The sequence below is a fragment of the Pinus tabuliformis genome, chromosome 6 (assembly GCF_031772625.1).
Source record: "Pinus tabuliformis cultivar Carrire ecotype Pingquan chromosome 6, CPIR1, whole genome shotgun sequence".
NCBI classification, from domain to species: domain Eukaryota; kingdom Viridiplantae; phylum Streptophyta; class Pinopsida; order Pinales; family Pinaceae; genus Pinus; species Pinus tabuliformis.
This window is the reverse complement of record NC_142292.1, coordinates 657,317,418-657,334,188: the sequence shown is the minus strand read 5'-3', so window position 1 is coordinate 657,334,188 and position 16,771 is coordinate 657,317,418. Positions and strand designations below refer to the sequence as shown.

General features: G+C 39.8%; 1 protein-coding gene across 2 annotated transcripts in view; it reads left to right on the top strand.

Annotated features, from left to right (window-relative positions):
* The window catches only part of LOC149260315 (uncharacterized), a 350,342-nt gene that overhangs the window by 29,564 nt on the left and 304,007 nt on the right, over positions 1-16,771 (top strand). Inside the window, exons 2-5 of one of the 2 annotated variants that reach the window (XM_089420214.1) lie at positions 14,955-14,993; positions 15,120-15,150; positions 15,261-15,339; positions 15,510-15,692. In XM_089420214.1, coding sequence (XP_089276340.1) covers positions 14,955-14,993; positions 15,120-15,150; positions 15,261-15,339; positions 15,510-15,692 — 332 coding nt within the window. The remainder of the gene's footprint in view (positions 1-14,954; positions 14,994-15,119; positions 15,151-15,260; positions 15,340-15,509; positions 15,693-16,771) is intronic. The other variant, XM_089420223.1, reaches the window with a different exon arrangement.

Genomic DNA, 16,771 nt, shown 5'->3' with positions numbered 1-16,771 from the left:
AATTAAATAAGAGGCCGAAATTCCAAGTGTGTACAATGATTTGATACAAGCGAATCTCTCCTCTATTTATATGAGTAGTTCAAATGCCTATTTTAGTCTAAAAGTGCCCTAAACATTAAAATAATATCACAAGTTATTTCACACACTGACCTACTAGCCAAGACAAAATACATAAATTTGCACACATGTGAGCAGTGGGGTAGATAATGATGATGTCATCCATGCGTGAGCCCTCCTAGGGCAAGCGTTGAAGGCTTTGGGTGCTAAGTGATGTGTAGAAGCCCTCTAAAATCATCTCCTAAGGGCTGGCCTTTAGGTCTTTGTCAAAATCTCAATTTGGGCCCCAAATTGCATCTTGGGGGTCAAAATTGTTTGTTTTTGGTAGCATCGGAAGTGCTCTAGCCTTGAAAATTGGTGGAGAGGCTAAGGCACATGAGTTCCAAAGAACCCAGAAACTGTTTGGTGAAATTCTACCTAGATTGTATTTTATTAAAATAATTAATATTTTTAATGGAGTTCCTATGTCTAAACTTAGGAAAATTAAATATTAATGGGTATTAATGAAAATATGGGTGAGATTGATCTAGAAGGCAGATCAAGTCATGTTTTAATCTTAGCCATTGATTAGAGACTTGATCTCGGCCGTTGAAGACTCGACAAGAAAAGTATAAAATGGAGGCTTGGGGTTCATTTGGAAACACACGGAGAGAACGAATTGATCTGGAGTTCGATTTCTGGGTCTAGGAAGCTGAGAAATTCGAACTAAGTGATCATTTAGCAACAGAGGGGCAGAGAGAATCCGGGAGGACTTTCCGGAGAATACTGACAGAGAGGTAGAGAGAGCTTGTAGAGGCAGCGTAGTAGTTGGAGAGCTGACGCTGGGCTAGTCTGGGCCCATGCAGCCTTGACGCGGAGCCAAAAGGGCCAACGCAGAGGGGAAAGCTGCTTGTCACGCAAAATTCAGAACTGTTGGAATAGCCGGGATAGCTGACGCAGAAGGGCAGAAGCGCTGACGCAGGGCCAATGCAGAAGTAGCTGGGGTTAGCTAGTCTTGTTGCCGGATCAGACAAAATTCTACCGGGTGAAGTGAGGTAAAACTCACTCAGATTTTCCGCCAGTATTTTCTCTATAAAGGATTGTTAGATGAGCATCCTAGATTTGTATTCAGATATTTCTCCTGCATAATAATAAACCCTCAAAATTACTGCACCGATTTTCCCGCATTGGTTTTTCCGGGGGCTGTTGTGTCCAAAAATAAGTGTGTCCTATGTATCTTGTTTTTTGCTTTGTTTTATGTTTCATGAGATCAAATATTTAATTACTGTAGGTTGCAGAAGTAATTTGCTTCAATATTCAGAAGAATGACTTGATGAATGTAATTTAAAAAACAAGTAGATGAAGTAGATTCAGATTTGCTGCAGTAGGGGTTCCTTCAGTGTAGGAATTTTCACATGGTATCAAAGTGTTGATTTTGAAATAGGAAGAGTAGATCCAGTGCTGAGCAATGAGGCTGAAAGTTGCACTTAGCAACAATTTGAATCCCCTTGAAGGGATTGCGCAGTCCTTGCCGGGAAGGATATTCGAGGAAATCTCTCTCTGAGTGAGACGACAGAGAGGTACGATTTCCAGTTCGTGAGTTTGCAGAGGCAGAGGGAGTGACACAGAGCCTCAGTGCAGTGCTTGAAGGGCGCAGTTTCTGCCGAGGCAGAAATCTGCTGGAAAAGAACGAAGACACGTAGAAGGGGAATTTTCTCCTCAGAGAACTTTCTACCAGAAAGTTCGAATTTCTCACTTGCTGAGCAACTGAGCAGTGCTAAGCAGTGACTAGAGGAGTCAGTTCGACAGTTGGGTGAGATGGCATCGCATGGGCTCAGAGATCAGGACAAGTTGGACGGAGCCTCCAACTATGTCATATGGAAGACCAAAATCTTAGTTGTTTTGGAGGAATATGATCTCGAGGCCTACGTCAAAAGTGTTGTAGATGTTCTTGTTGACAACAATCAAAAGAAGAAGTACAAGGCTGAGTAGGGGAAGGCAAAGAGGCTCATTCTCAATGGAGTTCGAGATCACGTGGTCTCACACTTGCAGGGCAAGGATACAACCCGAGAGATGCGGGAAGCCTTGTCGTCACTATATGAAGGCTCTTCCGAAGAGCGGAAGATGTATTTAGAGCAGAAGTTGTAGCATACTCTGATGCAGAAAGGTGAAGGGGTGAACCTCTATCTTCAACGTCTAAAGGACGCCAGAGACCAACTTGTTGCAGTGGGGTCCACTCCTCAGCCAACTGCGATAGTGAGGATAGCCTTGGAAGGAGTCTTAGATGAATGGCAAGTTTTCCTCCAAAGCATATTGGGCAGGGAAAAACTACTTTCATGGGAGGAGATGTGGGCAGCTCTTCAACAGGAGGAGTTAAGGAGGGACCTAATAAAGGTCAACCTCAATGGCAGCAGTGGGAGTGGCACAAAGACAAAGGAGGAGGAGGAAAACGCAGCTCTAACATCGAAGGGACAACAAAAATAAAAGCAGAAGAAGGACATTTCAAAGGTGAAATGTTTCAGATGTGGCGAGATGGGTCACTTTGCATCTCAGTGTCCTTTGAAGCAAAAGGATAAGGACGAGAAGCATGATCCAAAGGTTGCAGTCGTGAAGATAGACGAGGATGAGTATGCCATGAGTGCCCATGCATCTCCAAGAGGGAGATGGGGCGATATTGAGCTGTCGTCGGGAGGACTACATGTGGGCAGGATCCTTGAGGAGTCCACCTCTTGGATCAATTCCTTGCTAGCGAGATGGACTTAGTGTCAGATGATGCAGTGGATTGTTTGGAGGACAAATGCAGTAGCTTGGGACCAGAGACTGATCAACGCAAGGTTGGCTGCAGTGCAGTTGGCACAGTGCAAAAGTCAACAGGAGTGCAGAAGATTCAGAGGGTCAATAGCAGTCAGATTCCAACATTCATTGTATTATGCTGAACACAGTTAAGTTCAGTTTATTTTGGATGTTTTTCAGTTGCTTCTCTCAGCAGCTGAGTTGCAATACAGATGCAGTGCTAGTAGCATAGCAGATGCAGCGTTTGAGAGGGCGCTGTAGTATAGATGTAGTAGTGGCAATGGCAGTGTCATGGGCAGCCATACAGTAGCAACAACAACACAGTGTTGGTGGCAGCAATAGTGTAGAAAGGAGATGCTTCAGAAACAGAGCAACATGCAGGTGGACATTGTTGCTAGAGCACTTTCCTTGCTAAGAGGGAGTGTTAGTTTTTGGTAGCATCGGAAGTGCTCTAGCCTTGAAAATTGGTGGAGAGGCTAAGGCACATGAGTTCTAAAGAACCCAGAAACCGTTTGGTGAAATTCCACTCGGATTGTATTTTATTAAAATAATTAATATTTTTAATGGAATTCCTAAGTCTAAACTTAGGAAATTAAAATATTAATGGGTATTAATCAAAATATGGGTGAGAATGATCTAGAAGGAGGATCAAGTCATGTTTTAATCTTAGCCGTTGATTAGAGACTTAATCTCAACCGTTGAAGACTCAACAAGAAAAGTATAAAATGGAGGCTTGGGGTTCATTTGGAAACACACATGGAGAGAATGAATTGATTTGGAGTTTGATTTCTAGGGCTAGGAAGCTGAGAAATTCAAACTAAGTGATCATTCAGTAGCAGAGGGGCAGAGAGAATCCGGGAGAATACTAATAGAGAGGCAGAGAGAGCTTGTGGAGGTGGCGCAGTAGCTGGGAGAGCTGACGCTGGGCTAGCCTGGGCCCACGCAGCCTTGATGTAGAGCCAGAAGGGCCAGTGCAGATGGGAAAGCTGACTGTCACGCAGAAGACGAGACTGCCGGAACAGCTGTGATAGCTGACGCATACGGGTAGAAGAGCTAATGCAGGGCTGACGCAGAGCCTGAAAGGCTGACGTAGGGCTATGCAGGGCCAACGCATAAGTAGCCGTGGTTAGCCAGTCTTGTTGCCGGATCAGATGGATTTTGCCGGGTGAAGTGAGGTAAAACTCACTCAGATTTTCCACCTGTATTTTCTCTGTAAATGATTGCTAGATGAGCATCCTAGATTTCTATATAGATATTTCACTTGCATAATAATAAACCCTCAAAACTGTTGCATTGGTTTTCCTGCATTGGGTTTTTCCGGGGATTGTTGTGTCCCCTATTTATTTTGTTCTTTGCTGTGTTTTCTGTTTTATGAGATCAAATATTTAATTAGTGTAGGCTACATAAGTAATTTGCTTCAATATTTAGAAGAATAACTTGATGAATGTAATTTAAAAATCAAGTAGGTGAAGTAGATTCAGGTTTGCTGCAGTAGGGGTTCCTTCAGTGTAGGAATTTTTACAAAAATGTGGCCATAGTGCCTGTCTCTACTCCAACGTTGAGGGCTTCCAAGGTCGTGCTAGCCCCCTCCCATGTCTTAAGGGATGAAACCATCCTTATTTGGGACCTGAATCTGCTGCTCTCCCTCGTGAAGTGTTAAGGACAACTAGGGGCAAGCTGGGTTCAGCTGCATCATCTCGAAAAACATCAAATGCAAGGCAAAGTGCCAGAATGGTGTGGGTGCTGGAGGCGCCCAAGGGTGTATATGATGCTCTGTTGCTGCTTGGAGCCCCATGGCTTTCAACACACCACCTGTGAGTGTCAATATGCTTCTCTGTGATCCTGGTACTAGTTAAGGTGGCCAGGCCCCTGTTATGGAACCACCTAATGATCATATCACAAAGTCTAGTGAAAGCAACAAATAATCAAGCACAATAATCATTTTTGCATCTAAGTGGATCGAACTTGAAAGTAATGGGCTCTTTGACACTCCAAACAAGGATTCCCTTCCAAATTTTGGGGTTTTGAACTTGTAATTATGTAACCTCTCTAGGTGGGAGTGGCTAACGGACAACCCTATTGGGTGTTTCCATCCCCCAAGGGGAAGTGACATTTCATCTGTCCACCCTTCAGCTAATAGTGTCATATGAATAATGATGGTAATGGAAGGGAGAAGACTTGATGGCCGCGTGCCATGGTCAAAGGGACCAACATGGTGGGGATCCACATCCTTAGTGTATAGATGTGAGGACAGAGCAATCATGGATGCATGAGTTACCAACTCGACTTTTGCTTTTCCACCCTTCTTGTGTGCCTTTTACTTTTTCTTGATTTTTCTTTATATTATTGCTCGTAGCTCAAAGGGTTAGAGCTTGCTTTGTATAATATATAACAGTTATTACCCCCTTAGTGATGAGGCAACTCATTGCCCATCAGGGGTTGGGACATGCAAGGGTTCCTTTTCCATGATGTGAAAAAGCAACATGTGCTCAGGAACCGAGTGATGGCCAGAAGAGGTTAGGTAGAGCTCATGCTAGGCTTTTGCTAATGTGCTAATGTGCATGTCCCGACCATCTTTTGCATTTTGATATTCTTTGATTTTCTTTTGTGGCCATTATTTGCTTTTTCCTTTTCGTTTAGTTGCATCAACCTCCCAGGGCCAAGTTTCGGGGCCGTACCCAAGTATGAGGATGTATGGGTGCCATATCCCAGAGCACCAATGGTCAGTTGAACCTGAAGAATGGAGTTGGAATATACGACATGTAATGTAAGATGGAAAGTGGTAAGTATGGAATAGGGATAGATGGAACACACTATCTCAATCAGGGCTTCCCAAGTAGTGCCCCTCCTATACCCATTAGGCCATTAGGGGAGGTATCATTGGACTAGGATCAAAGATTAACCCCCCATTTAAGGCGAGGGAACAAGATCACAACCAAAACCCACCCTTCTTCTTGGTAACCCCATAATCCATGCCAAAAGCCCAAATACAAACAAGCATAAGCACCCGATTGCATAATCAATGAAGTACCTTTAGATCGGAAGCCCACCTCCATTCATGTGCTCCCGCGAGGTGGGTGAGAAGACATATGAATGATGCAAGTGGCGAAGATATGAATGGCACGTCGTCTTTGACTAGTGGTGGTTACAGAGGTTGCTGGCTAGCCAGTTGGAAGAGATGATGGGAGAAAAATTTCTCCTATGGGGTCACCCACTTTTGGTGGCTAACATTTGGCACCATTTGGGACATGAGCTCACTGTAGAGCGCATGATCCATGTACTCGAACGAGAAGTTCATGAGAACTCAAGCAATCCTTGGGATTGCAGACCTGTAACCTGCACATTGCAACAAACTTGTTTGGTAGCATGTGCATTGGGTGTAGGGAATGATCCATGTTTTATACAAGAGTATAAATCCGTACAGAAAATAAAATCTATTCTAAGTGGAATCAAATCTACATAAAACATGATATGAATTTGATTAGTGATGCTCACACAATATGCAATGCACCTACACTACCATGCACATGCGTATGCCAATTCCTATCAAAGAGGGTGAGGCGACTCCCTTTCATCGGGGAGGGTAAAAGTTCACCATCAAGTTTAGCAATATATAAGTAGCCTACACCCACTTTTCCATGGATTTGGACAGAATGAGGTCCTTATGAACCAAAACGTGATCACCTTCTTGGTAGTCCTTCTTTGGTTTGGGACCTGTTATCGCTTGCCGCCTACACCTCCCCGTTAGTGAGAAAAGCCTTTAACCCCACAAGGTGTGGTTGGTGGCAAGAACTAAGAGAAGGCACTGTCACCTATTACCGACTCTCTCTGTTTAAGCTATCTTCTAGGTTCGCTAAGGGGGGTTGTCCCTAAATGGAAAACTAAGTTAAAAGATGTGAGGTTTCTAGGAGATGTTAGAATGAAATGGATTACCTTTTTGAGATTACAAACAAATATAATGAGCAATATGAGCTAAAATCAACTTCCTTAACCATCAATACATGAGATAATAATAAGCATATGTAAAACTAGTGCCCTCAAAATATTGCTCAAAATGAATGATACTTGCTCAAAATAAAACAAGTAACCCTGAAAATGAAACAAAAGATGTTAGCAAAATCAATGCAAGATATTAAAAATCTTTCAAGATATATGATCACTTATTAATCCAAAGCATACAAGGAAAAAATATCTTGCAAAGGAAACCAATTAATATTCTACTTGCACAATGAGATAATACTTGCCCAAAGTATCCAATTCAACACATATTCATAAATGAAAAGTGTAATGATTATCTGTAAGTAAAACAATGAGATGTGTTAATATGAAATGCACCTAAACTAAAATTGGATGCAATTATCTTGGTTACTTTTAATCTAAATCCCTATTCTAGGTGAAAGATCTTCCTCTTGAGCTCTTACCAAAGGGTAAAAATTGAGGTGACTGTAAGAAAGAGGGGTCAAGGACACGGTCGTGTCATTAACGATACCCTTCCCTTGAGTCTTACTAGCCAGCGTGTGCTTTCGTTCCTACAAGGGGACAAGCCACCTTCATAACTGCAATGTCATACACCTTTACCTTATTTCATATCAATAGGAAGAACTTTCCAAGAAAGTCTTTTTCCTATGATTTCTATCAACCAAGCTTATGATCAAAGGTTAAATTGGTTATAAAATGCAATTAAATTAGAATGCCTGATATGATATGCAAGTGAGATTGTAAGTGTTATGTAAAAGATAGAAATTGTTTTAATTAAATATGCTCTACAAGATCACTTGTATAGTTGCTCACAAGATGCATAAGCTTCATGAAAAATTGTGAGTTGCTAGAGATAGATGATGAACCAATCACATGTAAAATTTCTCAATGTAAATTGCAAATGCTTTGAAAATAAATTGAGATAAGATTGATGCTCACAATAGCTTTGCAAAAAAACTTTACACTTGAGAAAAGAAGATTAGCTTGACATGAAAGTAAATAGTTGTTTTGGAAAATACTAAATAGACTTGTCCAATACACAATGCTTCAATATACTCAAAATGGAAATGTAGCATAACAATAAAGCATGAATTATTTAAATAAGTGCCAAGCTAAATGTATCAAAGTTTGCTAAAATAATAGAGATGCTTGCAATAAGTAAGAGTAAATTGCCTTGCAAATGGAAATGTAAACTTGGAACTTGTAGCAACAATGATAAGTGGTGCAAGCTTAAAGCATGTAGCAAACTTGAAGAAAATGAAATGCGATTTGTGTTACTTCCCAATTAGAGCATGCATGTTATGTGAAAATGAAAGAAATAGAAATGTTAACCAATCAATCTACCCACAAGCCTTTCTCCCTAAATGGAAAGATAGGATGCCATGAGTAAAACCCATGTTCCCACAATTAAACATTTTTTTCTTATTATTATGGTGTTACAATGAGGTTAGAGCTTCTTAGAGGGCTAAAATGTGAGATCTTGAAACAAGAAGGAAATCCCTTCAAGAATGGGAGCCTCAAAAAGAGATGAAGAGGTTCTACAATTAGAGAATACAAGCTCCAAAATGATACACGACCTAGCCTCCTTCACAAACTCTCCTAATGCCCACGACCTCCTTGGAATGAATCTTGAAGCTTGAGAGGACCTACAAGAAAGAATGTTAGGGCTGCAAAACTAAAACCAAAGTTAGTGTGAAAAGAGAGCATGTAAGTGGATGATAATGCTACAAAATAATATACAAAACTAAATCAAATGATGGGAAAAGACTCCATCACTTGTCTAGCTTATAAGAAGCTCTTGATTAGCTAGATAAAGAGATGAAAGCACAAGATCAAAAGATATAAAGGATTTCTTTTTTAATATTTTGACTAATGCATAAATTATGTAAGAGAGAACCCTGCAAGAACAAATACTTCTAAAGATTAGACTTATGAAATTTGAATAACAATGAGAGCTTCTTGAAACAATGCTAAGAGTTGGTTGGTCGCTTGAAGACTTCCCCTCACGCTTGCTAGTTGATTCAACAATTATCCTTTACAAAACTTCCAACACACATTAGCTCATATGGATTAAATCAATAAACAATGGTGAGATAACTCTAGAAATTTATATGAAAACAACTAGAGGTAGTCTACACCTAGAGCATATTGATGAACCAATTGTAAATGTAAGATAATTATACATCTATAATTCTATAAGAGCATATGAGCAAATGAAATACAATTCAAAGGCACAAGTAGAGAGGATTATACCATCAATGAACCAAGCACATGCTCCAATGGAATAACAATCATGAATGAACCCCAAAGTCTTTTTATTCAAATGAAGAACAAGAGTACATAGAAGCAGAGCTTCCCCAAGCACAATAGCTCGTTGCAAAAGATACAAAATGAGAGCCCAAGGCTCAATTATATAGGAGAATGGGTGGAGATCCCAATGAAGAACCAAATGCCAAGTGTGATGATGACAATCCCAAAGCTCCATCATGCAATTCAAATTCCCCAGAGAGGCCCACACAATCCTTGAGAGGAGCTAACTCGTTGTTGAGGAGGGACAAGTGTATATGGGAGTGGAGTGGTAGGAGACCACTCTCCACTCATCTTCAATCAAACTCCAAGTCAAAGCCCACCAAAAAGATGACTCATCCAATCAATTCAAATTCCCTTCCTTAATAAATGCGTTTTTCTTTGTGAATCTTGTGGTCCCCTCCAAAAATTCGATTTTCTTGGAGCACATGTCTTTTCCTTTATTTTAGGAGTCCACATCACCTTGGGACTTCACTTTAACTCCACGATTTTCCACCTCATTTCCACATTATTTGGCATTTGTGGATATTTATTTTTCTCCATTTATTTAATTGTTGGCTTAATTTATTGTCACATTTTCCACTAAACTTAGAAAAAGTGGATTTTGAGGGTCTAGAACACATTTTAACCCCTCAAAATGTGGGTGAGAGGTGCAATTTTTAATACTCATACTACATACAACTTCTCTAGACATCACTTATTTCATTTCAGATACAAATTTTATTCCAATTTCTGCCCTGTGGGAAATTAAAAAAAATTAAAAATGACCCCCTAGACCTAACCAAATTCCACGAAACTTTACGAGTGATCTAGTATGGTAATATACAATGACTCTAGGCACTAGGACTCACCCAAGGCCTCACCATCAAACAGTACTTCGACTTTGGGGTTATGCTTGGACGAAAAAACTCAATTATTAAGCCCTTGTAAGGAGATGATAATTAACCAAGTGAAAAAAAACCTCCCAGAGTAATACTCGATGACAAGGACCCAAGCTACCTAGGCCTGCTACATGACTCAAACTCATCATACTAGCATCACTTTACATCATCCTCGTAGGGCTTGTGGAATCTGGGTACAACAAAAAATGATAAGAAGAAGAAGTAGACTTAAAAAACTATGGTAATATGATGATCTCTAATGGTACAAGCATCCTTTGGTACATCCTTGGGCATGGAGTCTTTAGATATTCTTCAGGTGCCACTCTAGTGGTCAACAAGATCCATTGCTTCTTAGGAATGGTCGACCTATTGTTTGATCTTTTAATTTGACAAACCTCTTGAGAAGCGAGAGGCTGGGTAGGCTTCGAAATCTCATAATGAGGATTGTGATTTATAGTCTCTTTAGAAGTGGCTCTACGGGCGTTGGAGGGTGGTACAGGGAATGGTTCAAGGTCTTCAAAATGCTTAAGCAACTGCGGTTCACTATGGAGGATAAAAGGGGTCCCGTCAGGCTCAGGGATGATGGCATATAATAAGTCATTTGTAATTGTTCATTAATTGAAGCAGACCATGTTCTTGACAAAACCATCCCCCAAGCATCAAACACATCAATGACGACAATATCCATTAACACAAAAATATCCTTGTTAGCTACCATAGAGACCTTAACATCCTTGATAAGACCATAAACATGAATAGACTTAGAATCAAATCCACAAACATTCTTATATGGACTAGTAATTCCATTTCTAATTGATGCATCACTTTCAATGGCGTGGCGTTTGTTGATGCCCCTGAATCAAGCATACTCATGCAATATAAGATCGTCAATTACTAAGGATACCAAGAATGGATCATGACTGCTATTTTTCTTATCAATATGCATATTTTGTAATATGACGGGTGGGTCATTAGGCTCATCATCAAGACCTAGAGCCTTCTTGATTTGCCTCCTTTGGGGAGGAAGTTTAGACATCTCTTTGAGGGGAACAAACACAGTCACGTTGCCCAAGGCATTCTCCATATCAACGGTAAGCTCAACTCATCTTTCTTGGCTTTTTTCTTTGATTTGCTCTGTAGTTGTCCCTAGGAATTGTTCTTCCTTTGAGATAGGTTTTCGATACTAGAACTTCCTTGGGGTTGGTATTTACTTTCCCTAGAATATTGAAGGCCCTTAAATCTCCCACTACTTTCGATAGCTAGCATAGGCTCGACTCGGTCAACGTTAGCTTGGATTTTGCTAGGCTCAGGGTGGGAGTAAGTTCTCCCAAGCAAGATGTTGAATGCACATGCCTCATCTACCACATTCAGGTGTTTTGGGTCTTCCTCTTCGTCTTCCTCTTCATAAGGATTATCCTCCTTGGGATCTTCAGAAGGTGGGCACCAAGGTGATTCTCCTTATGCCACCATGTTGGTTGGGGCAAGGTGTTAGGGACATTTTGTTACGTGGTATGGTCTTTCTTGGTGGCTTTCCTAGGGAATGATTTGTCCTTATTGAATTGGTTTCTTGAAAGAAAGTTTGACCTAGAAGCTTGGTTCATTTCAACCACTGTCTTTCTATTCATGAGGGCCTTTTGCCCGTGTGTGCTCTCAATAGTGAATCTATCAAGCTTTTGGGCAAAGGCTTGTATAATAGGGTCATCTTGGGATTCAAGCTTAGGTTTGGATTCAATTTTGGTCCTAGGGTAGTTGAACATGTCTATTTGAGCAACATTGAGATTTTGTTCAACTTCAACGACAATTTTCTTTGCATCATCTAGGGTTTGAGGGCACTTGTCCTTGAGGACATAGGTTAGGTGCCTGTTACCACTCAAATTAGCAGGGGTCCTAGGAAGGGATCCTATAGAGCAACTACTAGGTCAAGGGCAACAATGGAGCGATAGCCCACTATCACCTCAGCTAAGGCTCCCTGCTCTTTACAGAGTTTCACCGATGGGAGGAGACCCGGTATAAGAGGAATCACAAGGAAGGATGAATCTATGAAAGGATAAGAAGTGATTCCCAAGGCCTATTCACAAGAGAGGCTCAATTAGATAGCTTGCTTGCTTCAAAAGCAAGGTGGTGGGCTCTCTAGGAAGGGCTAAAGGGATTCTCGAGGCTAGGGTTTGGGAATATATTTTGTCAAGATGATTCCTAGACTGGAGAATCCTTGTGGAGAATTGGCCTTTATGTGATCTTTGTGAAATTAGAGTTATAAAGTTGCGGGACCACAAAGGACCAAGTGGACCCAGAATTAGGTCAAGGGTATGGAGTTGATCAACCAAGGAGGGGCTTGACCTAATTATGGAAGAGAAGAGGATCAAAGGACAAATTTTCTTTGAGGATTGAAATGCAATGATCCAAATGAGGACACTAACCCAAATCAGCCTAGGGAGAGAAATGATCCTCGAGCTAGGGCTTGCAATATCTTGGGATTCCACTGTCGGATTGTGCTCAAATTTGGAGGACCCCTTGAGAAGACCCCAGCGCAGTTGTGGACCAATCTTCAAGGTGTTTGGATGGCTATAAAAGATTTCACTTGATGCACAATGAATCGGCTACGCTGGTGGCTATCAAGGGCTGCTGGCTGCCGGCTGAAAAGATGTCAAGGAAAAAAAATCTCCTATGGGATCACCCACTTTTGGTGGGTAACAGGTCCTAAAAAAGTAGAACTGCTCAAAATTGTAGCTCTCTCCAATCTGTGCAAAAACTGGCTGAATAACCATATCATCAGTGAATCCATACTGCAACCAATCTCCATGGGAACCATCTTCTGGCTCAAGCAAAGCTGTATTTGAATTTATCTCTCAACCTCCAGCCTGATGAAATGTTCTGGTCACTGACCCTCTAAACTTGCAAGGGGGTAAATTTAGGGGTTAACAGGAAGAAATCCTAACCACCCAAGGTAAACCCAATTGACACATACGCAGGCACATACACACATCTTATGGAACCTTGTGTCTTTTCATTTGTGATGGTTCTGTGTGATGACTGTCAGGTCCATAATTCCATTACTTGTTGGAAATCCTTATGCAAGCTAGCTGCTAGACACAAATTTTTACTGTCAACCTTGGGTCTTGTATAGTTGGTTTTCAGGTGACTGTGCTGTGCTGGGTGTTCTGTCTTCCAGAGCTGTTTGACGGTCTTCTTTCAATGTTGTTCCTGGAGGGTGCTTTTAACCAGTCTCATTTACAGCCCCATCACACCTTCTGCCATCTTAAAAGATCTCCTGTGCTGCACCATCACACCTTCTGTCACTGCCTGGGTATTCACATTGTTGTTACTGCTAGGTATAAAACCTGTTGCCCCATTGCCATCATGCTGGGAGTTTTGTTTGTTTGCTGTATGACAAACTTTATGCTGTCATGCGATTTTTTCTAAGGTTCAAAACTTTATACAACTTGTATTTCTTTTTTAACCTGCCACCATTTAACTTGTTCAATGTGAAACTATTTTTCTTGCTGCTGCTAGAACCACATGCTCACAAATGCTTTTATGCTATGCTGAATGTTGACCATGCGCAGGAATGATCTGTACAACCTGGTGTCTTCATGCCGTAATTCAACGTTGTGTCACATCTCTGTTTCAAACTTTAGAACGCCTAAAAATAAAAAGGTTTGAAATATTTGATAACCTCTTCTATAACTTCATAAAATAACATGAGTTGCCTTCATGTAATTTCTCATTCCAAGGTTCTATAGAACCACTTGGATCTGACATGGGCATGGCTGGTCACAGCCTCTGATCAACCTATGATGCCACTGTTAATTTTATGAGAAGAGACAAAGTTGAATAGAGAGGTGTATATTACGAGTCTCGACGTGCTTTAATAATGGATAGTCTTGTTTACAATATTGGGTGCTTAGAAAAAATGTTTGGAAGTTATTTTGACTCCTAGTAATGGACCCCACAAAACTGACGAATGCAGAGGTGTACCATCACACGTGTTTACATATTTATTAAAATGTTGATATTATCCTGATTCCTAACAGAGAACTTTAAAGATTTTTTTGATCTCCACAGTGCACTTTGATTGATATATTTACATTTTTTGAAAAAAGAACGTACTCTTTGAATATCTGATCCACATAGTGGCAAGACTGAAACAAATTTCTCTTATCTATGGATACTATCTTAAAACAAGTAAATTATTGCAAGTCCTTTGCAAGGAATAATTAAGCAAGATGCATGCCAACAAGAGATGAGATAATGGATCCTGGATGGAAAGAGGAGGCATAGTTTTGAGTTAAGGTAAAATTCTTGTAAATAGCTCCACTGTCATTTTTTTCCCTTTTAGAACTTTGAACTTTTTCAAGTCACAAGGGAAAGTTTCACATCTCTCTGTGTGCATGCGATGTCTGAACGTATGAAGCAAGTTTGTCCCATACGAAATCATGAGATTTACCATCTATACATCACTTATTCTCTTCATGTAGGAAAACATTTTAAAACGTGATCAAGATTCTTCTCAGGAAATACTGGAGAACGAATGATGTGAATTGTTTACTGTTGGCGTGAATGGATACTGTTTGTACCGGATAAGGGCAATGTTACCTGCTTTCTGCTCAACTTCTGGCCTGAATTTTTGGAAAGTTAATGGGACAGTTTAAGTTTGTCCCAACAAACTCGTGAGATTACCAGCGATACATCACTCATCCTCTTCATGTAGGAAACATTTTTATATGTGATCAAAATTCATGTCAGGAGATACTTTAGAAGGAATGATGTTAATTGATGACTTGGTAGTGAACGCATACTGACTCACTGGATGAGGGCAATGTTACATGCTTTTTGCTTAACTTCTGGCCTGATTTTTTGGCATGTTAATTGCACAATTTCTGCTGTTTATTTTTTCTTTATGGGAATGAATCATAGAGCTCTTACTATGATTGGCTGAACTTATTGTTTTTCCTGTTTTAGGTATGATGAAAATGGCAAAGACTTTTCAGGAAATCCTAAGTAATTGCCATACTGTTGCTTTTATCATTTGGAGCAAAAGTTAATTGTTTTTATCACTTGGAGCAAAAGTGAATCTTTTGGTATCACTAATATTGTATTTGGTTGGACATTTAATCATTTGGTCAGGTTTGAGGGGAACGGTGCAGATATTCTCCAGGTAGTTGAAAATTGTGACCGTTCATATGAAAATCCTCTCTTGTTTGTGTACTAACATTGCAGTAGCAGATTGTTTCACACTTTGAGCTGATTCATGTAGCATCTATTCAGGCTCCATTTCTATCTCCAGATAAAGGATCACCGACAAATCCCAATGATATTGCAAAACTCTTTAACGATGCACAACAGAGTAAGGATTGAAGCTATAGGTTTTCAAGAAGCATAAAAATTGTGTTGATATTCATGATTGACTATTACTACTGCTCTGTATATTGTATTGCCATAAACTTCTGTTTATATGTTTTTTAATCTTAGCTCTAAATAGTAAATATTAATATATTTTTTTTTTCTGTTTATTAGATATCCTGTACCTGAACAAACAACGCCTTATGGCTATGGAGGAGCTCAAAAAAGTTCATAGAGAGAAAGAACTATTGCTTGCTACGCTGGGGAAGAAAGAGGCAGAAGCACAGTCAAATATTGCGGAATGTGAAGTTTTAAAACAAAAACTGAATCTTGTGGAGACTACTATGACTACTGGTGGTAATTGCTTTCTACTCCTACTCACAACTAGTGGGGTTTATTCCATTATTGTGATCACATTTGTGCAGATGTTTTTCTTTTACTCTTATTGGTTCCCAAATGATGCTGTGGTTGGTTGATCCAATTTTTAAAACGTACCACTCTGATCTATATGCAGCCTATCAGCAAGTCTGAAGATGCATACTATATATGTATATGAATGGAGACTTGATAACTTGTCCACTCCTATTGTCTTCTCATAAAAGAGTAAGATAGTAGACAACCAAGAAGTAACATGCATGTCACATGAGAGACAGTAAGATGACATAGAAAAAATGTATTATATCATATGTATATATCTCTCAGATCTCATCTATACATGTCTATGCCCTCTCTCTCCTCGAGATATTTGCTCATATTTATATGTAAAAGTAGGTCAGTACTGTGGTTTATGACCAACTATCTAAATTGACCTATGTCTACTAACTGATCTGGTTGATTGGCCAACCTGACATCCCAGTTTGGACGACTTGACCACCTAAAATCTCTCGTATCTTTAAGTCTTGCTTCACCTCTGAATCAAATTTAATTACAAATATAAAAGTTTCAAAATTTACATGTGCAGTTTGCAACTCTTCACTTTCCTGTATGCTAAATGAAACACACACTCTTGGGCAGAATATGTGAAGAGATGGAAAATATATTATAATATTATATATATCTTATTTTTAATATATTCAATGGCATACAAAACTTGTATATAGATAGAGCATGTTCCATTATTTAAGTACAAACGACACCTAATCTCACTATTACGAAGTTGTCTTAACATGTCTTGTCTCAACACTTTGTGTTTGACATACCTTTTTAATTTAACATTATAGATGTACTTTATAACTTGAATTTATAATTTTACATTTTAGCCTTAGAAACTAAATAAACATTACACTGTCTAGCATCCACCTTGTTTATTTTCTTTTGCAGAACTCTGAACAACTTTGAACTTTTGAAACTACTCTTTGCTGAAGATATCTTTTACATTATCCTGTGACTTACAGAAGAATGATACTATATCTTTGTTATGTACTTGTTTCCTGATA